Source organism: Sparus aurata, chromosome 1, assembly GCF_900880675.1.
Source record: "Sparus aurata chromosome 1, fSpaAur1.1, whole genome shotgun sequence".
In the NCBI taxonomy this organism is placed as follows: Eukaryota; Metazoa; Chordata; class Actinopteri; order Spariformes; family Sparidae; genus Sparus; species Sparus aurata.
The window spans coordinates 5775536-5797674 of NC_044187.1; the positions used below are offsets into that span (position 1 = coordinate 5775536).

Genomic DNA, 22139 nt, shown 5'->3' on the forward strand with positions numbered 1-22139 from the left:
TCATTTGCCAAAAAGGAGCGAAAACACACAGTAAACAAAGTTAAAGATGAATTTGACTGAGCATTATTGTTTCCAAATTCTCTAGAGATGCTGTGATAATATTGTTATTTAGGCAATGATAATTGTGTTGTTAAAATCTCATATTGTGACAGCTCTAATCCCAATACACCCCTTTGCCCCGACCACTTAGCCCTACCTCTGTTTTGTGTGTTCACATCTACAGTAGTGTGTCCTGACTCTAGCTAATGTTACATCACTTTATGTTTAGTATGTATTACTTTTAAAGTTTAAAGTTCTTTATCCTTTTTCCTGCAGCTCAGTCGCCAAAATAAAATGTTGTAATTTTATTTTTCTGCAAACAAATACAACATTAAACATCTCTTAACATAATGTCTTAGAATGCACGGATGATTGAAACTGGGCTTCAGTGACCCACCACTTAAAACAAATGTGGGTCATGAGCAAAAAGTGGGGCACCACACACACACCTGTAGTACTCATGGATCATCGAAAGGGAGTGTTAGGTTAAATTTGGCTATCAATAATAATTAATGATCATCAGGGATAGTTATTAATTGTCATAAACAGTATTATCCAATTTACATTAGAGCTTTTAATGCTCCGTGAGTAATACACAATGGTGCCCAGTGTGAGGCAGTGTACAATAAACCTGTCATGCTGTCACTGCTTATAAAAATAGACATCATTGTGTGAGGGCAGTTTTTTGTGCGTCAACATGCACTAAAGTTGTCAAGTGATGCGTCAAATTGTCAGAAGGCTGTTACACCTTTTATAAGCCTGAATCAGTATTCTGATTCTGATAATGATGATAGCTGCTGATCGATGCACAAGCTTGACATCAGTATGAGGCTGAATAGATAAGAACTGAATATCATATTTTTGTGTGAACATTTACTTGTACTTCATTGTTTGCAAAAACAACAAAACAAGTTAAATCCTCTGCCCTCTGGCTCATTATGTGTCTAAATGATGTGAAGAGGAAGAAAGTTGGTTGTATTTTTAACAACACGACTTCCGTTTACTGCTTTCAGAGCAGAACAGACAAGTTATCAAGACAGTCCCCTTCCTCATGAGGTTAGAGTCTGACTTGTACTTCTAATACTGCTCCTGGACATTATTTACCTGCAGGCATCTTGTTGACTCTGAAGCCACACAGAGAGATGAGAGGAGCAGTGATGAGTTTACCTGCAGCAGCGAGTGGATTAGTCTTCCTTCTCCTCACTGTACCGGGTACTGTATATCTACATTCATGTTGTAGAGTTACACTACAGGTGTTTGCAGTCAGAGCCACCCTATGTGAAGAAGAGTTAATTCATTTAGTCATTCTTAGATAACTATGTTCTTAGATTTGACCTGTAATTGATGCACTTCTTTAAAAAGGAAGTAACATTTACCTAAGGAGTGAGGGGAAGTCAGATGAGACATGCAAATCAGTGTGAACGCACTTCCCTTTCATCTTGTCTCACTGTGGGTTTTAACCACACCTATTTCTGTGTATATCGGGTATTTTTTTAAATCAAAGTCATTCCGGAATGTGTTACACTAGTCTAAGGAAATTGTGTCTGATCCTGTTCATCCCCCTCAAGAAATCATAAAAATGTCCCTCATGGAGAAACTATAGAGCTACTGCAGCAACAATTTACAATAAGTTATCAAAGTCAACAACTAGAGACAAGTTGAAGTTTTGCAGGTGCACTTCAGTTGTGATCTAGAAAAGTAAAAAAAATAAATAATTATCTTTATTGTTGTTGTGAGTCTGATGTTCTCTGTGTTACAGTGATACAGGGTAAGGATGACTGGGGAGTGACTTACAGCTTTACTGAGATCTGTGCCTTAAAAGGATCAACAGTGGACTTGAGCTGCACCTACACATACCCATCCACTGTAAAGAGAGTTAAGAATAGATTCTGGTTCACAAAAGTGAGTAATGGTCTTTATACAGATCTGAGAACAGACCCAGAGTATTCAGGTCGTGTGCAGTATAACTTTGGTAACAACGACTGCACTCTGAGAATCACAGACCTGAGAGAGAGCGACTCAGCTGAGTACAAGTTCAGATTCACAACAAACGAACCAGGTGGGGGATATACTGGTTCACCTGGAGTTACTTTGTCTGTCACAGGTAAGATTTCAGTTGCATATTATTGAGTTCTGGGTTTTAATATATTTCTCTGTGTGTGTGTGTGTTGACATTTAGTATAAATCAAGACTTCTGTTTCTTATAAAATATTCAGATCTGCAGGTGAGGGTGGACAGATCACATGTCTTTCCTTCTGAACTCTGGGCACGGCTGATGTGTCACAGCAGTTGTCGTCTACGTGGTCGTCTTCTCTACGTCTGGTACAAGAATAGACGGATCATTCAGGGACAAACATCTTCTTATTATTCAGACTCCATCACTCCTACAGACAGCTTTTCCTGTGCTGTAGAAGGACATGAGAACCTCCGCTCTCGTCCACTGTGTGAGTTAACTTACCTGGTGGAGCCTTTCAAGCCGACCTGTTGTACTGGACCTTAACTACATGTAATTCAGTGGTATGTGGTGATTCATTGTGCAGAATTGGGTGACAACCAAATCACAGCCCAATGAGATTGTAGACATGATGCATAAATATCTTTCATTGATCTGCTGCCATCAGCACTGATTTATCCCTGACATTTTGAGTCTTTGTGTGCTTTATGTTTCTAATTTGAATTAAAAATACGATGAACTAGCTTTAGTTTTCTGATGTGTGCCTTATGTGGATCCCTAATGCCAACACACATACTGGAATTCAATGTAAAATGTGTTAATGTTTTCTCCTCCAGATCCCGTGAGGGTCCCCTCTGTGTCAGTGAGTCCCTCTGCTGAGATAGTGGAGGGTAGTTCAGTGACTCTGACCTGTAGCAGTGATGCTAACCCAGCAGCTATTTACACCTGGTACAAGGAAAATAGAAATGCAGACCTTCAACCTCTCAGTAAAGAACGACAGCTTCACTTCAGCTCCATCCAGTCTTCTGACTCTGGAGAGTATTACTGTACAGCTGAGAACGAGCTGTGGATGAGAATGTCTGAATACATCTATATTGGAGTTGAATGTGAGTAAAATGCAGCTGATTTAAATCAACTTATGACTTTTTAAAACTTTATTACCCAGTCAGGTGTTTTGCTGATTGTGCACTTTCTCCAGCTCTGCCTGTTTCACCTTCACAGTCTGCTGCTGTTGTTTACTGAGCAGCTACAGTAGATGATGAAATTATGTTTGATTTACAAATTGTTTACAGATCTGCACAGATGTTCATTGATCCAGAAAACCACCTCTAAAGTTTCAGATGCTGCCACATATAAATACACATCCAACATCTAATGTGTCCAGAGTCCTGTTATCAACCCTGTCTCTGAGAAATGATGTTCATATATTAGTAGTTTGTTTCACCAGATACATGAAAACAAAGTTGCTGATTGGATTTGATTACATGGCAACTTTTTCAGTTCGTACCATGAATTCGCCAATGTAGGGGAAGCTTTGACTGCAGCAAAGGAAGTATAAAATATGTATATATATATATATATATATATATATATATATATATATATATATATATATATATATATATAGATATATATACACACACACCTGCTCCAGTATTTTGAATATGGTCAAATGAAGAAAAATAGACATGACGTTTTTAATTTCTCCTTCACAATTTAGGTTAAATATGTTCATATCTCCTCCAGATGCTCCAAGACTTCCCTCTGTGTCAGTGAGTCCCTCTGCTGAGATAGTGGAGGGCAGTTCAGTGACTCTGACCTGTAGCAGTGATGCTAACCCAGCAGCTAATTACACCTGGTACAAGGAGAATGAAGACTCACCAAAAGCATCAGGACAGATCTTCACCATCACTGACTTCAGATCTGAACACAGAGGGAATTATTCCTGTGAATCCCAGAACAGAAGAGGGAGAAACAAAACCACTGTACATCTGACTGTTGTGTCAGGTACATTTTTGATGGTACTAGAGATGATTAAGTTAGTCATTAGTTTGGAAAATTGTATTGTTTTTTATTTGACAAAGCATAAGAATGAGCCTTTCTTCAAGTAAAAAAAACAAGGAATGTATCTGCCTGAGCATTTTCAGTAAGAGGAGAAAATGGTTGACCTCACTTGGAGATACTGTAGGAGAAAAAGCACTCTGATAGCCACATCTTCAGGTTAAGAGGCAGGGAAAAGGAGTGTGTTCGAGTTATCTGGGAGATGAGATCAAATTTTATCTTTCAGTAGAAACAGTGTTAAGAGTTTAAGGAATATAATAATCTTGTGTACATGTGTCTGCCTGTCTTTATTGTTGGGCTCCTGCCAAACACATCCAGTGTAGCTGTTGAGTTTTGTCTTGTGATCTCTCCTGCCCATATTACACGTGGAAAGAATAATAATGTTCAGCCCAGGATTGAAAACTGCCCATTTATTGGTTCGTTAGGATGGTGTATTGTTGTACACAGATGATACTGTCCTATTGGCTTCTTTAGACCTCGACTGCAAAAATTGATGATGATGGGAAAAGCTCTGACATACTCATGTTACTCCTGTGCTTTTACAGCAGTGAAACATGGCATGGTTGTTTTAACTCAAACTAGATTATTAGTACATTATTTTTCAACAAAATCTCATGTAGTCAAGTCATGTACAACTACGTGTCCACAGCCTGACAGATAGTCCAACTATATTGAGCAGGACATTAATTTTATATGCACACATGCATTCGCACTGGACCTTTTTTTTATTTCCTAGTTTTATCATACATCACTCTATTGGACCAACAGACCAAAACATGCTGTTACACTCCGATTAACTGTCTATTTTCTTTTAATCACCATTTATTAGGATCAGGGAAATCAGTGGCTGCTGGAGCAATCACTGTCGTTCTCCTGGCTATCATATCCCTCTCTGTCTTCCTGTGGATCAGGTGAGCAGTTCTGTTTTACTGAATCACTGAATGTTCAATCACTGCAATTTACTATTTGTTTATGTTTTAATTAACTCTTCTAACCAGGAAAAAGAGGGCTTCCAGGGAATCTACTGAGGCTGAAGAGAGACCAGATGACAGGGAACAGGTGAGGATAGTTCTGTATTTAACTGTAGAAGACATAAAACCCAGTCTGGTTCCTGTTTATTCATACTGCTGAGTCACCCAGTGTCTTTAAGGGATTCTAGAGAACTCATCTGACAGAGGAGGACTTCATGTTGCTCTTTTGACAACAGGGATATTAGTTCCATTATTACCACAGCTGCTTCTGTTTCAGCTGTTTTCATCCTGGTTTCAATCCTCTATAAGAATGCATTGTTCAAATGAAAGACTCATATAAGATATGTAGCTGAAAGTAATTAGGGCCCGAGCAGGTCCCTCTTTTATTTTTTCTTTGCAAATGGTTATTGCATTTGTCAGGGGCCGGTGCTTTGTGATTTGGGTGGCGGTCGTGAGCGGGGGCTCCGACAACCCAATCCCAGGACTCTAGCCGTGGGGACATGGAATGTCACCCCGCTGGGGGGGAAAGAGCCTGAGCTAGAGCAGAAGGTTGAGCGGTACCACCTAGAGACAGTCAGGCTCCCGGTGCAGTCTGTGCTCTTGAACCCAACTCCTTGAGAGAGGCTGGACTCTCTTCTACTCTGGAGTTGCCTGTGGTGAGAGGCGGCGAGCTGTTGTGGGCTTGCTTATAGCTCCCCAGCTCAGCCGCCATGTGTTGGAGTTCAACCCAGTGAACGAAGGGTCGTCTCCCTGTGCCTTTGGGTCAGGCATAGGTCTCTCACTGTTGTTTCGGCCTACGGGCCGAACAACAGTGTGGAGTACCCAGCCTTCTTGGAGGCCCCGGGAGAGATACTGGAAAGTGCCCCAACTGGGGACTCCATCATTCTACTGGGGGACTTCAACGCTCACGTGGGCAGCGACAACGGTACCTGGAGGGGTGTGATTTGGAGGAAGGCCTCCCCGATCCCGAGTGGTATTTTCCGAGGCCATGGTTCTCGACCAGAAAAAGGTGGCCTGCTCTCTCCGGGTTGCAGTAGAGCTCCTGCCTCAAGGGGAGGAGTTTAAATATCTTGAGATCTTGTTCACGAGTGAGGGAAGGATGGAGCGCAAGATTGACAAGCAGATTGGTGCAGCAGCCACAGTAATGCGGTCGTTCTTGGTGAGGAAGGTTTTCACCACTCATTTTACCAGTCAATCTATGTTCCTACCCTCACCTATGGCCATGAACTTTGGGTCATGACCGAAAAAATAAGATCCCGGATACAAGCGGCTGAAATGAGTTTCCTCCACAGTGTCTCGGGGCGCTCCCTTAGAGATTGGGTGAGGAGCTCTGTCACCCGGGATGAGCTCAGAACAGAGGCGCTGCTCATCCACATAGAGAGGAGCCAGCTGAGGTGGCTCGGGGATCTGTATCAGATGCCCCTGGGCATGGCATGTCCCGTCGGGAGGAGACCCCGAGGAAGACCCAGGACACACTGGAGTGACTATGTCACTCGGCTGGCCTGGGAACGCCTTGGGATCCTCCCGGAAGAGCTGGAGGAAGTGTGTGGGGAGAGAGGAAGTCTGGGTGTCCCTGCTCAGACAGCTGCCCCGGCGACCAGCCCTGGATAAAGCGGAAAAAGATGGATAGAAGGATGGAACTTTCTGCAAATTATGTTACAAACAGGAAGTGATGTATATCTCCACATTGGTGTGTCCCAATGACATGAAACTTAGGTTACTACTTCCCCATGAGCATCTGAGGCTCTGTGAAAATTTTCGGCGACATTTTTGGCGACATAACTCCCACATAATATTTAGCACATTGTTAAACCTTACATCTACGTGTTCCCTGAGTTCAGCTAAATTGTGTGGTGTAGGCCACGCCCGTTTTTGCTGTAACTTTCCATTTGCAAAAATCGTGACAAATAAAAAATCTACTTTTTCTAACTCCTCCTAGGCAATTTCACCAATTTGCACCAAACTTTGCATGAAGCATCTGTGGACCCTCCTGACATAAAATTATCAAAAGAATTTTGATAGACCAAAGGATGCCCAAATTATAAAACAACAAATTCCTGCACATTGTGTTCTAAATAGAAAATCTTTCATATCTTCACCAAATACAGTCCCATTACCACAACACTTTTGCTAATCTTGTTCCATGGCCCGATGATGGTTTGTGCAAATCGGCCAATAGCTGGCACTTTTAAAATATATAAAATACAGCTGAAATATCTTCTCCTTGAGTGGACAGGCTTTCCTCACCAGAGGGCAGTGCTGCCTTGCTAATGGATACAACCTATGTTTAAGAGTCTATAGCAGGGGTCCTCAAACTTTTTTCGGTGGGGGCCGCATCAACTTTCCTTTCTGTGGTGGGGGGCCAGTGTCAGTCTATAACAGGAAATGATATGGGCCAACTACCACAGTTCAGCTATTAAACACCAAGTCCTTACCACGGTACAGAACAATTACCCATTAATCTCCCAATTCAAAATGTTGCACCATAACTGCATATCAAAAACAATACAAAGGGATCTACCATGTTAAATCAACTTTATTCAACATTTAATTTATTTTCATTAATTGTATATATTAGGAATTGAGGAAAACATCAACACTATATATATAACACTTATAACATTGAATGAAAAAATGCAATATTGCTGTCACATGACTTTTCCTAAAAGTGTCTGTATTTTAACTTGGAATAGTTTTTATAGAAATTACACAAAATATGATATGTTAACCTGTTACGGCCATAAGCGGTCAAACTGACCGCACATCACTTTGCGGGTTTTCATTGTTCCATTTTTTGCGCGGTTTGCTGCTTTCATTGTCTCTCTTGTCTCTAACTGTGTTAGCGGTATTCAGCTGTGCCTCTTTGTGAATTTACTTGTGAGTTAATAATTATATAGTTGTATCAAATAGCCTGGTTGGCACCACGGACAAACAACAACGGGAGTTCCTCCCTCCATCAAACAGCGAGCGGAACTGTTCAACACTAAGGTGCTGAAAGGATGCGACTCTGACTGTGTACCAGCCAAGGAAGAATGTCTGCATCCTGAGCACCGTGCACACAGGTGTGGGCACCTTTAGTGGGGCGAAGGCAACACCAGAGTCTGTGATGTACTACAACAACACCAAGTACGGTGTGGACGTCCCGGACCAGATGGCGAGGCCATACTCCGTCAAAGGCGGAAAGATAGCCAGTGGCGGTCTTCTATAACATCCTCGACCTGACTGGGATCAATGCCCGCATCTTATTCAAGGAGCACCAGCAGAAGGAGAGGCCGGAGGAAAGTCCTGCAGCAGCTGGCAGAGGAGCTGAGGGCAGAATACATGGAGGGGAAAGGGGCCGCGGCAGTCGGCACAAGGTGGGCAGCAGCGGAAACAACCACCGCAGCAGCAGCAAACACGGACACGGAGGCAGTGCCGATCCGAAAGAGCTGCAAACAGAACCAAAACTCGGACACTTGAAATGCCACAAGCCCGTGTGTGGTGACTGTGTGAGGAGAGCGGAGGTAATCTGTAGAGACTGTGACCAGTGATCACAACAGCTCTTTTTTTGTTTAAGATCAGCTCATTTCCAGCTTTTTCGATTATTATATATTTTTAACTTATATTTTATTATAAAATCATTCATAATCAAATTACTTACAAGTTACATTTTAATTGATCTAACTTTTCTCTATTAAATTCTTGTGTAAATATGCAAAAATAACGGTTTACTATGTTATTAATAAATGTATAATTAAACTTGTTAAAATGTACATTTTGGTGTAATTTCGTTTAAGAAAAATATATCATGACATAATGAATGCATTCATCCCTCAATCGGGTATTTACATGAGTAAATGATTATAGAGTTTAAAATCTAGCGGTCCAAATGACCGCTTAAGGCCGTTCAAGTAGTTGTGGATTTCCGGCCTTCTGAAGTCCAGCTGACACTTTGGTCGAATCAGAAACATATAATTTGACTGGATCTAACTCTTGGGTTGTGTAAAGCGCACTGTTATGCCTTAACGAAGATATAGATCCTTAAGATTACTTGGATCAGATCTGACTGGAATGAATCCGTCACAGTTTCTGGTAAACTGATTCAATTCACCCACCAGGCGCCAGCATACAAATTCCCCGCATTTGGTGGATGGCTGGTGCTAATTTCGATCCCTGCAGTGTAATGAAGACATGCATTCATTCTTTCCCTGTTACATAGTTAGATATGATTATCGAGAGCTCTCTCTCTCTCGCTCTGGCTCTGGCATCTTGCAACGAGGATGGCGCCCCACGCTGCAGCACGTTGCCAAGCTCTATAGGAAATGCAATTTGAAAAAAATAGGCAAGTTTAGAGAGATTGTTTGGGATCGTTAAGCGGGCCACTCGAGTTGTTTAGGTGGGCCGGATGTGGCCCGCGGGCCGTAGTCTGGGGACCCCTGGTCTATAGGATAACACAGTGGTGGTCCTCTCATTATTTCTTCTTCATGTAGATTGCAGGGAGTTCTTCTGACTTTGACTTCAGTGTACATTATTTAATACCAGCAGGAGCAGGCCACCAAATTATAAAGGAACAGCTTCCTCAACCGAAGGTGTTGTGGAACAAGCCCGATGGCATCATACCCTGACGCGCATGGACTGCAAGGGCCCTTTCATCGCTGCTTGCAGCTTTAATTCTGTTCATGTTTACCTGAACAGGGACAGCCGGAGGAGCAGGGCGACTTTCATTACGCCAGCGTCCACTTCTCCAACATCCAGGCAGTAAATCCATCCTCCAACTTCAGACCAGCTCAGCCTCGAAGACATGTGGAGCAACAGGACGTCGAGTACGCTGCTGTCAGATTTAACAGTGCCAGTACCGCCCTGAGGTGAGCAGCTCTTCATACAGGAACACTGTACAAAATTAAAATTACTTCACTTTGAAAATGCATCTGATATGTCTTTATTATTATCACTGTTGGGATGAGAATTGTTTTATTTCATACAATATCTTTTTTTCTTCTTCGAGCCAGAGGTCAGGGAGCTGCAGAGGATCCAGCTGCGTTGTACAGCACCGTCAACAAAACCCGCTGACCTGCATTTATAGTCTGAAATTTCTTTTTTTTCATAACATTGTTATCAAAGCAGGAATATGCAATAGAGACAATTATATATCTTAGTGAAGCTCAGAATTATGAACTAAACATACACATTGTTCAGCTTAGTGGAAGAATGTGTGAAGTTTTTTATGACTTTATTAACCGTTTAATTGTAAATATAACTTCTAACATCCTTTTTACAGCAACCTGAAACATGAAAGTTCAATATTCAGTGAATTTTTATATTTTATCTTTGAATTAGCCTCTGACAACTGTTCTTCCTCCCCTGCAGCCTCCAAAACACACCTGAAGTAGTTGTACAACAGGTGATGTGATGCCTCTCAGGTGTTGGAGCTCATGATAGGGATTAGATACTTAGTGAGTTACACTCAGACCAAACTGTAGGAGTCTAAGACCCAATCCCAATTAGAAGAATCACAATGTTACGATATTGAATAATCAGGTTATTTAAATATTAAATACTAATAGTGTTAATATCATATATATGATAGCAGCTTGTAAATAATACATTGCCTCTTTCTGTTTCTTTCCCTTCCCACTTTGTTGTGGTAGGTGATGACAATGCACCTTAACGCTGGTTGAGTGTAATTGTTCTTTTTGTACACATTAGTACAGTTATGGTAAGAGGCTCTCTCTTATCCTCCCTACACTTGTATTTTGGGTGTAATTTATTAAACAGACAAAACACACAGTAAACAAATTTGAATATGAATTTAACTGAGCATTATTGTTTCCAAATTCTCTAGAGATTTTACGATGATATCGTTATTTTCGCTGCAATAATTGTGTTGTTAAAATCTGATATTGTGACAGCCCTAACCCCAATACACCCCTTTGCCCCAACTGCTTAGCCCTTGCTCTGTTTTGTGTGTTAACATCTACAGTAGTGTGTCCTGAGACTTTTTTTGAGCCCTTTTTTTTGGTCTTTATATGGCTTTATTGATAGTTCAGCTGAAGATGTAACAGGAAAACTGGATGAGAGAGAGGGGGAGTGACACACAGTAAAGGCCCCCCGGCCGGCAGTCGAGCCTGGGTTCGCTGCGGCGAGGACAAAGCCTCTCTACATGGGACGCCTGCTCTACCAACTGAGCTAAATGGCACACCGTGTGTCCTTACTCTTGTTGGGCCAGAGGAGCATGACAAAGATCTCTGCAAACTGGTTCTTTTTTCTAAGGCACACTTCAAACTGAGGGAACTCTCTGCTGTTTCAATGTATTACAGTCCTTTTCTTTATGACCAGCTTTAAACAATCACTACTAGATCACTGATGTCTCAGTAGCTAGCTAATGTTAAATCACATTGTTTTTTGTTTTATTCTGGTATATATTACTTTTAAAGTTCAAAGTTCTTTATCTGTATTCTTGAAGCTCAGTCAACAGAATACAATTTTACATTTCTGCAAACTACGAATATCCTTCAATTTACGTCGTACGTACTATATCGACATCTCTACAATACATGTCATATCATGTTCATAGTACCTGTTTATGCGCTAACTTTCATATCATGAAGTGAAGGGTAATGTGGTGGTGTTTCTGCATTTACAAGCTTGAAACTACTTCATTTTTTAATGTTTGGACATTTCCAAATGTGATCTTTTCCGAACCCTAACAGGTGTTCTTGCCTAAACCGTCTCAGACCTTTAGGACAGTGTTGCCATATTAAATTTTACCTAAAGTAACAAACAGTACAGATGTAACTTTAAAATATTTAAACATATTTGCGAGATTGGGTTGTTTTTCCTGACCTTTTGTGCTTTTGTAACATGTTTATTTTACCGTGGAGATCAATAAAGTATCATACTTACTGAATTAATTGATTGATTGATGAACTGTGCCAGATTTATTTGATATTTCAAGATGACCCGTTAACACAATGTTAAACATCTCTTAAAGTAATGTCTTAGAGTAGACTGATGATTGAAACTGGACTTCAGTGACTCACCACTTAAAAGCAATGTGGTTCATGGGCAGAATTCAATTCAATTCAATTCAAAACACTTTATTTGTCCCCAAGGGGCAATTTAAAAGGTTGTCTTGCAGTTTGTCAGTCTTATTGCAAAGTGAGCATACGTTAGCTAAAATAACTGAAGGAAGAGTCCAGAGTTTCACTTTCCCACGCCTCAGTCTAGCTCTGACTCCTGCCTTTTTCTTCCCCCTCCGTGTTACCTTCTTGTTGTGTTGTGATGTGTCTGAATGTCCAGGTGTGTGTTTACATTGTAACACTTCTGGCAGCTTCTTGGTGAAAACAACTTGGTTGGACAGCAACTGCAGCTGCAGAAGCAGGGCCCTGGAATATGCGATCCGCTGTGTGTCCAGAAGACTGTATCCGCTTAATAGACAGAGACAGTAGTCCGTAAAGGGCAGCAGGAACACCGTAATCCACAGGATCTTAGTGCTAACTGGCACTAGCCTCATAGCTTCTGTGCTTCACACAGCCTCCAACAGCACACGACAAACTTCTCACAATCACTTACACAGGCGCAAGTTGTCCAAGATATAAGTGACAGAAAGCCATTGACAGTACACCAGAACAGTCTTTAGAAACAACATAAAACACATAAAAAAGTTTATTTTTTATTTTTTTAAATAGCTGCTCGTTATGCCACCACACGAGCAGTGACCCGGAAGTCTATGTCCATCCAGCCAATTCTGGGAGCAGATGGCTGCAGTGAGAGGGACCCGGTTGCCTCTTCCTCTTCTTCAGGTGTTTTGCCCACACCTATCTTTGAACTCTGCCTTCATTTTGATTTCAACTCCACACCTGTAAAGTTTTGTTGCATCTTGTACGATTATGACGATAGTGTGGCGAAAAAATCTCTCCACAGAAAGACAGAGATATCAAAAAAAAACACCTGATGATGTTCTCAAAACTGCCTCTGTGGTAGTTATTGCTCCAATTTACATTAGATCACCTTTTAATGCTCCATGAGTAAAACACAATGGTGCCCCGTGCGAGGCAGCACACAGCATACCAGTCATGCTGTCACTGCTTATAAAAATAGACATCAAGGTGTGAGGGCAGTTTTTCGTGCGTCAACATGCACTTAACTTGTGAATTGATGTTTCAAACTGTAAGAAGGCTGTTACACCTTTTTTTAACCTGAATCTTCACTGCAGTTGATGATCGAAGCACAAGCTTGACATCAGTATGAGGCTGAGTAGATAAAGACTGAATTTTTACATTGTTGTGTGAACATTTACTTGAAGAAGTTCATTGTTTGCAAAAACAACAAAACAAGTTCAATCTTCTGCCACCTAGCTCATCATGTGTGTAAATAATGTGAAGAGGAAGAAAGTTGGTTGTGTTTTTAACAACTCTACTTCTGTTTACTGCTTTCAGAGCAGAACAGACAAGTTATCAAGACAGTCTCCTTCCACGTGTGGTTAGAGTCTTACTTGTGCTACTCATACTGCTCCTGGACATCATTTACCTGAAGGCATCTTATTGACTCTGAAGCCACACAGAGAGATGAGAGGAGCAGTGATGAGTTTACCTACAGCAGCGAGTGGATTAGTCGTCCTTCTCCTCACTGTACCAGGTACTGTATGTCTGCATTCATGTTGTAGAGTTACACTACAGGCGTTTACAATCAGAGCCACCCTATGTGAAGAAGACTTAATTGATTTAGTCTTTTTTAGATAACTATGTTCTTAGATTTGACTTGTAAATTGATGCACTTCTTTAACAAGGAAGTAACATTTAACTAAGGAGTGAGAGGAAGTCAAATGAGAAATGCAAATCAGTGTAAACGCACTTCCTCTTCATCTTGTTGAGTGAAGTCTGACTGTGGGCTTTAATCACAAGTATTTCTGTGTATTGGGTGTTTTTCTGGGATGTGTTACACTAGTCTGAGAAAATTGTGTCTGGTTCTGTTCATCCCATTCAAGAAATCGTAAAATGTCCCTCGTGGAGAAACTATAGAGCTACTGCAGCAACCATTTACAATAAGTTATCAAAGTCAACAACTAGAGACAAGTTAAAGTTTTGCAAGTGTACTTCAGTTACAGTTTTTCTCAGTCGCTTTGGTGCTTTTCTCAGATCAGAATGAAAATTCTCATAACTATTAGTTCAACCTCCACAACATTTAGTCATTTGTGCACATCATAGTGGCAATTTCTCCTTCCTCTGAACAAATTGCAAATGCTTTTGGACATGTATCAGTTACTTTCATACAATTCTCTGCTGTTTCATGACATTATCATTTGCTTATGTCATGTCAGTCAAAATGAACTATACTTATGGATGCTGAATAGTCGCTCCCAATAAAACTAATAGTCTTCATTTCATTGCTTGAGTCATTACATACAAAATTGTTGAACTAGTCAAGCAAATTTAATACCGTTCTTTATCATTTTTTCCTGGAAATGTCTCCTAAATTGAACAATTGCTCTCAGGTGAACTTCAGCTTTCACTCACGAGGAGGTGTGTGAAGTATTAGTTGTAACCGATGACAAGTCACTTGTTCACAGTCACTCATATCAGGGATGAATCCCATGAACCCTCACTTGGCAAGCATATATGAACTGAACAGGACATAGTGTGTAAGATTTCTACAATTCTGTGACACAAAAATGGAAGGTCAGCATCTTGGAAGAGGGGTGAGGATGCGGGGAGGAAGGGGAAGGGGAAGGGGACAAAACAAGGGAAGAGGGAGAAGAGGCCAAATACATAGGCAGATTCCTGATGAAATTAGGGCAACAGTTGTGGACCATGTTGTCAATCACGGCCTCACAATGGCTGAGGCTGGTCGGAGGGTGCAACCAAATGTTGGAAGAACCACTGTAAATTCAATCATTCAAAAGTTTCGTAGGGAGAACAGGTATGTATAGTATTGGACAGTAATCCAACATCTAATAATAGCTCATGTTTACTGTACATTACTGTAATTTTACTCTGCACCACATAGGATTGAAAGACAACCTCGCAGAGGTGGAAGAGGGCTGTCTGGATGTGCCAGAATGATTTACCTATGTACTGTTATATTGTTCACATTTGTGCACAGCTCTACCAAAAGGGTGTTTCTTATGTTTGTTCTGAATAAGTGACTGTAGTGTTTTTTTCTTTTGCTCAATGCTGTAGAATTGCAAAAGAGCATATACAGTAAAAATGTGAAACGTACGTATTCAGTGTCTTGTACTCACTTACTCCCCTAACTACAGCATTGTGTAACTTTACTGTAGTTTTCAAATGGCTGTACAAGTAGTGTATAGTGCTGTCTTCAGCATTTTCAGGTAGTGTCACCGAGTTCTGACCTTTTCTTTGCATTGGAAAACACTGAGAGAATAAACTGTCATAATGAAAACATGACAAAGTCATTTGACTATCTTCTATCTTGGTGTCAAGACTTCTCATTTTGATGACACTGGCAGTTTCATTGACATGAACACTTGCTTTTGAGGAATGGACTATCCTTTGTGAGCAAGTGACATGCTTTTGCAGGTTATCCACTAGGTTTTGCAGTTTGCACTAATTGTTTTGAGAAATCACTAACTGCTGTGCAAATGTTAATGGTGATGTGAGAAAAGCACCAAAGCGACTGAGAAAAACTGTAAGTTCTAGAAAAGTAAAAAACGAGCATTATCTTTGCTGTTGTTATGATTCAGATATCCTCTTGTGTTACAGTGATACAGGGTCAGGATGACTGGGGAGTGACTTACAACTCTACTGAGGTCTGTGCCTTTAAAGGATCAACAGTGGACTTGAGCTGCACCTACACATACCCATTCAGAGTAAAGAGAGTTGAGAACAGATTCTGGTTCACAAAAGAGAGTAATGGTGTTTTTACAGATCTGAGAAAAGACCCAAAGTATTCAGGTCGTATGCAGTATTTCTGTAGTAACAAGGACTGCAGTCTGAGAATCACAGACCTGAGAGAGAGCGACTCAGCTGAGTACAAGTTCAGATTCATTACAGACCAAGAAGGTGGGAAATATTCTGGTTTACCTGGAGTCACTTTGAGGATCGCAGGTAACATTTTCATTCATATTTTAATTATTTCCAAATGTTGAACATTTGAAGAACAATAATATAAATGTGTTGAGTGTGTTTGTTGACAGTTTGTCTGAATTAACATTCTTGTTCCTTCTTCACAGATCCAGATCTCCAGGTGAAGGTGAACGGATCCTCACATTCAAGCTGGAGAGAGCTGAAGTGTCACAGCAGTTGTCGTCTACCTGATTATTCCTACATCTGGTACAAAAATGGACAGAAAATTCAGTCACAAACAGCTTCTACCTATTCAAACTACTTTAATTATGCAGACAGTTATTCCTGTGCGGTTAAAGGACGTGAGGATTTCCCCTCTCCTCCAGTGTGTGAGTTCACTACACTAACATAATCACCAGACACCATCTGATGGAGTCTTATAACTGCATGTCTTTTAATATGGGGACCTTCATCGTGACTCTCCATCAACTCTGGTTTAAAAATGATCCAAACTTAGTTTTATCTTACAGGTGTCTATGATCGACCCTGCTACAAAGTGATTTACACCGACAGAAGCATCTGTACCTTCAAAGGCTCATCAGTGGACATTTCCTGCACTTACAGCAGTTATGACACTATCAGATCTAAATTCTGGTTCAGTCCTGAACGTTTTCATCAGTGGCAGAATCCTTCACAGCCTGAGGACCTTAGTGAAGACTCCCAGTTTGCAGGTCGTGTTCAGGTCCTTGAATCAGAGAGAGGACGCTCCACTCTGAGAATCACTGACCTGACAGAGAGTGATTCAGCTCAGTATCACTTCAAATTCACAACAGGATGGTCTGAGTGGAGGAGTAGTTTACCTGGTACAACTCTGACTGTCACAGGTACTGATGAACACACACTGATGTAAATCATCAACACAGAACATTTAGAAACAGTGAACATGTTGAAAATGATGGATCATCATGAGTTTGTGTGGTAATTACTGTTGTGTTGGCACTAATGTTCACTGCTAGTTCTAGGAATAGTAACTGTTGTGTTGTCGTGTGTGTACATCTATCAGGGATTTTTGTTAGAACCAGTGATAATAATATTGTTTCTTGTTCTCATATCCAGCTCTGCAGGTGCAGGTGACCAGAATAACAGTCCACCAGTCTGATACTGAGGCAGAGCTGAAGTGTCACAGCAGCTGCAGTCCAGCTGGTCGTCTTTCCTACATCTGGTTCAAGAACAGGCAGAAAGTCACAGGGGTGGAGACATCTTCTTTTAAAGGCCGGGTTTATCCTGGAGACATCATCTCTTGTGCTTTGAAAGGACATGAGAACTACGGCTCTCCTCCAGTCAGTGAGTTTGATCCACTGTATCAGGAAAAGACATGCAGACACACTGGCTTCTAAAAGTTGTAGATGCAGCAGAATTATATGTAACTGAATAAAGTTAAACTGTTACAACTAGAGGAGAAGCAACATTCACACTGTCAGGACTCTGCAAACAGGACCTGCACACAACCAGCATGTACAGTATGGATAACAATGTGTAAAGTTTTTGGAAATTAAAAATGTCCAACAGCTTGTTATTGACTGTCAGTTCCCATTATAGTAAACAGCATGAACAGCTGCTGTGATAATGGAGACAATCAAAAAGAAACAAAGACATTTTTTAAAAAAAATAGTCATTTTTTGTAGCATCTAAAAATAATACATGTTGTCTCCTCCAGATGCTCCAAAGCTTCCCTCTGTGTTAGTGAGTCCCTCTGCTGAGATAGTGGAGGGCAGTTCAGTGACTCTGACCTGTAGCAGTGATGCTAACCCAGCAGCTAAATACACCTGGTACAAGGAGAATGGAGATCCAGACCTTCATCCTCTCAGTAAAGAACCACAGCTTGTCTTCAGCTCCATCCAGTCCTCTGACTCTGGAGAGTATTACTGTACAGCTGAGAACGAGCTGGGGAGGACGACGTCTGAATACATCTCTATTGATGTGACATGTGAGTGAAACACAGAGCAGGAGATTAAATGTCACATTCATTGTTTTTTAGGTTGTCAGCCATGCAATACATACTGGGTTTGTTGTCTGATTTTGTATAACTCTTAAATTTGTTGGATTCTCCTTGTTTCCTTTGTTGCTTGCTTTTTTGAATTTCAGACTTTGATTAACAGCATTTAAGTTTGCTTGTTGTTCCTTTACCTGCCTGCCTCTGTGAGCGTCTTGCATTTGGGACCATTTTTTGGGGACCCCAACTTTATGGAAGTGTAACATTTCACTTCTCATTTTAACTCAGCAACAATCACACGTCACCTCCTGTTTCACTATCAGTCGCCTGCTGTATAGTTCACTGAGTAACTGCAGCAGATTTATACTTCTTTCTACCTCCTGACCTTACTTCAAAATAAAGTATTTAAAATGGTCTTTCCAGTGATAATAATCTGTATTCATCTTTACAGATGCTCCAAGACTTCCCTCTGTGTCAGTGAGTCCCTCTGCTGAGATAGTGGAGGGCAGTTCAGTGACTCTGACCTGTAGCGGTGATGCTAACCCAGCAGCTAATTACATCTGGTACAAGGAGAAACAAAAACTGCTTCGAGGACAGACGGGGAACTATCATCTCTCCTCCATCAGCTCTGAGGACAGAGGGAACTACTCCTGCAAGTCTGAGAATCAGTATGGAGAGATCATGTCCTTGTCTGTATCAGTCGATGTCCAGTGTGAGTACAAAATATAAACAGCTCTGGTGTCCTGCTGACTCAGCGTTAAGAGACATATGACTTGTAGCCACAGTGAACCTGCTTCACATGTTCACACACATATCTCCAGATATATAATGTGAATTTACTGGTAGCTGTAGTCTATTTGTGTAGGTTGAAAGACAATAGCTCTAAAAAGGCAAAATACAAGTTTATGTTCACAGAACACATGACCTTAATCCAAAATGTAAATGTGACAAAGCCATCATCTGATGTGAATGACATGAGTCTCTTTAAATCTCCTCCAGATGCTCCAAAGCTTCCCTCTGTGTCAGTGAGTCCCTCTGCTGAGATAGTGGAGGGCAGTTCAGTGACTCTGACCTGTAGCAGTGATGCTAACCCAGCAGCTAATTACACCTGGTACAAGAAGAATGGAGATGTTTTTCAAGGACCAGAAGACATCTATCATTTCTCCTCCATCAGCTCTGAGGACAGAGGGAACTACTCCTGCAAGTCTGAGAATCAGTATGGAGAGATCAACTCTACGTCTGTGTTTATAGACGTCCAGTGTGAGTAACATTAGGAAGTCACTTAGACTGACAATGGAACTAAAATAAAATGTTGACAAATACTGATTAGTTGTCTCTCTGTACATGTTCTCCTCCAGATGCTCCAAAGCTTCCCTCTGTATCAGTGAGTCCCTCTGCTGAGACAGTGGAGGGAAGTTCAGTGACTCTGACCTGTAGCAGTGATGCTAACCCAGCAGCTAATTACACCTGGTACAAGGAGAATGAAGACTCACCAAAAACATCAGGATAGATCTTCACCATCACTGACTTCAGAGCTGAACACAGTGGGAATTATTACTGTGAAGTCCAGAACGGAAGAGGACGTCATAACTCCACCTTGCAGCTAACAGGTATAGATGTATGTATAGATGTATGTATGTCCTCAGATATTTGCATAAATATTAGAGTCAAAGCAGTCGACTGTTCTGAACAGACATTTTTTCAAATTGAGAGTACACTGGTCAGTTTTAAAATCAAAAATATTGCAGTCTTCAATATCTGAAATCTCAGAACATGTTGACATCACTACAAAGAAGTCTGATGGTGCACGAAACGCAAGCAGTCAAATGATCAGACACACTTTAAATGAACCCCCAGACTCAGTCAGACTTATTTGGAAGAGAAAGCAGAAGCTATTGGTAAAGTAATTACTCATACTGTCCTTTAAAACCATTCACCTATTTTTAGACTGACTTCCTTATTTCACTCTGACCTACTGTTCTTGCTGTGATTGAGCACTTTTACAGTTTTACCTGCACTGTTCAGGATTTTTACTGACTCATTTTGCCCTGTTAGGACTTTGTTGTTGTTGTTGTTTTGGTGTTTTCAATATGCTCCCAGATCTCTGCAATCACTGTTGAGTGCAATGTTACAAAACTAATTAAATGAGTCCCCAGATAGGATTAACCCTAACCCTAACTACAAGGTTTATATATTATTACAGTTTCACCACAATTATGGAAATCAGCAGTCATTGGAACAACACCTGTTGTTATCCTGGCTATCATTGGGCTCGCTCTCTTCTTCCTGATAAGGTGAGTAGATCAGATTAACATAGCTTTGAACATAAATATCTGAAAATTTAGCAGTATGTTTTGAAACCAAGTTGTTTGTAATTAATTTATTCTTTTGACCAGAAAAAACAGGGCTACAAAGCAATCACCTCAGCGTGGAGATGAACCGGACAACAGGACACAGGTGAGAGTTAAACACTTCAATGTAAATTCCTGCTCTGGTTCTTAGTCACGATCACAAAGTGCAACTTAAACACTGTGACCGAGAAGCACTCAGTGTCGATCTGATGTCAACAGGCTTCAGATCACTACAGAAGCCCAGAGGGGCAGGTGAGACCTTTTGTTTTTCTGGTGCTCCATTTTATAAGTTCAGTTTTTGAAAAACATGTTTTCATTCGTTGAATTAAAAAAGAAAATGAAAAAATTAACTCCCCCTGAGGGGCAAGCAAGAAATATGTGTTTATAGTGCTCCATTTTCTGTTTATTTTTTTTCATTCATTCATTCATAGGGGTGGGAATTGAGAACCGGTTCTTCTTCAAAACTGGTGCCCAGTAAGTCGATTCCTCGGAATCGTTAGCATGCCTGCTTAACGATTCGCTTATCGGTTCCGCTCGTTGCAAATTCCTCATGACGTCACACACACGCTGCGTTGTTTTGGTTCAGAGCGCAGCAAACATGGCGTCGAGGCAGAAGCGCTCTAAAGTTTGGTTATATATCACGCGAAAAGATGACAATACAGTCACTTGCAACACAATCTCCATTGTCATTGTCCATCAAATTTTGATGATGTTGACGGCCGGAGTCTGGCCGGCTCAGAGGCTGCAGCAGCTCTCGTGCACCTCTAGCTGCTCCATTCACAGAGGCAGGGTTACTCAGGTAAGGCACCCCTAATCATCTGTCAAGGCACACACTGGCGTAGAGTTTAGATTCTCTGCCCGAGCCTGAGCCCGAGCCTGTGCCCGACCCGACCCGAACCTCGGGCTTGTTTGTGTTTGTGTCGCTGCGTGGGATACATGTGAGTTTTCCTCATGCTGAAAACGTGACTTGTGGCATACTTCACATCACTCCCCGAGACGTAAGAAGAAAGCGAAAATATATATTTTTACTAATGAAAATGAGGCCAGGTGCGACGGCCCATTGCAGGTTGGCCCGGTGCGCTCCCTTTTTGGTTTTTTTTCTGTCTGGTTCTCCAGCCTCCTGCTCTTGATGTGCACCATTTTTGCTTCACCAGGTTAGTGAACAATAAACTATGGCTGAACAACTGGTAATCTGAGTGTCCCATTGAATGTGTACGACCTCTACATAGGCTGATCTGAAAGAGGGACCGTAACATCATGTTTCTAACAATACACTACAAGCAGGGTTATTTTATCTTACATGACCCCTTGGAATTTTTTTTTACCATCTAAATTCCTTGAAGGACACACATTGAGCATTTTACAAAATAGCAGAGCCCGACTGACTTATCTGTATTTGGCTTCATCGATTTACCGGCTGATTTATAAGGTTTTAAAACCTTATATTTAAAATGACTGCACGGGGTGTTTTCTTTTGAAAATTGGCCGGATGCTCTATGCCTTTCCTGTGTCTCTGACTTCCTACCAGCGCGATCTTCTCTTTGCAGCTTGTTGCAGCTTCCGTCAAAAATATATATATATATAATAGCCAGATCGCAAAGCAGCCGTGCCCGGCTTGACTTAACTGTGCATCCGAGCTGATCGAGGTCGCTTGTGATTTGTACCACACTAATTGCTGCTTTTCAACTTATTTAGGACATGAGTAGAGGTGCACTGCTGCCTTTTGTGGTCAAAATGAGTATTACAGGAAGAGACAATTACAAAAAT

General features: G+C 41.2%; 2 protein-coding genes and 1 long non-coding RNA gene across 3 annotated transcripts; all 3 read left to right on the top strand.

Moving 5' to 3' along the window:
- Nucleotides 1-1084: 1084 nt before the first annotated feature.
- LOC115588301 (uncharacterized) lies at nt 1085-12622 on the top strand. The gene is made up of 9 exons (XM_030428813.1): nt 1085-1251; nt 1799-2143; nt 2256-2525; nt 2830-2851; nt 3798-4000; nt 4884-4965; nt 5053-5113; nt 9700-9869; nt 10010-12622. The coding sequence occupies exons 1-9, from the start codon at nt 1182-1184 to the stop codon at nt 10158-10160; spliced, it is 1374 nt and encodes a 457-aa protein (XP_030284673.1). The 5' UTR covers nt 1085-1181; the 3' UTR covers nt 10161-12622.
- A 611-nt stretch (nt 12623-13233) lies between these two features.
- On the top strand, nt 13234-19390 carry LOC115587328 (B-cell receptor CD22-like; the record flags this gene model as incomplete). The annotated part of the gene is made up of 7 exons (XM_030427155.1): nt 13234-13641; nt 15726-16070; nt 16196-16417; nt 16559-16912; nt 17145-17372; nt 19021-19281; nt 19380-19390. Coding segments are annotated over exons 1-7 (1491 nt in total), but the record flags the coding sequence as incomplete, so codon positions are not given.
- A 57-nt stretch (nt 19391-19447) lies between these two features.
- Nucleotides 19448-20315, top strand: LOC115587978 (uncharacterized). Its single transcript, XR_003985255.1, has 2 exons — nt 19448-19631; nt 20225-20315. It is a non-coding gene; the product is annotated as an uncharacterized LOC115587978 (long non-coding RNA).
- The last annotated feature ends 1824 nt before the right edge of the window (nt 20316-22139 follow it).

Bases quoted from the DNA above. Each gene is read 5' to 3' on its own strand.
- LOC115588301 (XM_030428813.1), top strand. From the start codon at position 1,182: ATGAGAGGAGCAGTGATGAGTTTACCTGCAGCAGCGAGTGGATTAGTC. The intron at 2,526-2,829 runs GTACTGGACCTT...TTTCTCCTCCAG, and splicing joins GCCTTTCAAGCCGACCTGTT to ATCCCGTGAGGGTCCCCTCT. The intron at 9,870-10,009 runs GTGAGCAGCTCT...TTCTTCTTCGAG, and splicing joins AGTGCCAGTACCGCCCTGAG to CCAGAGGTCAGGGAGCTGCA.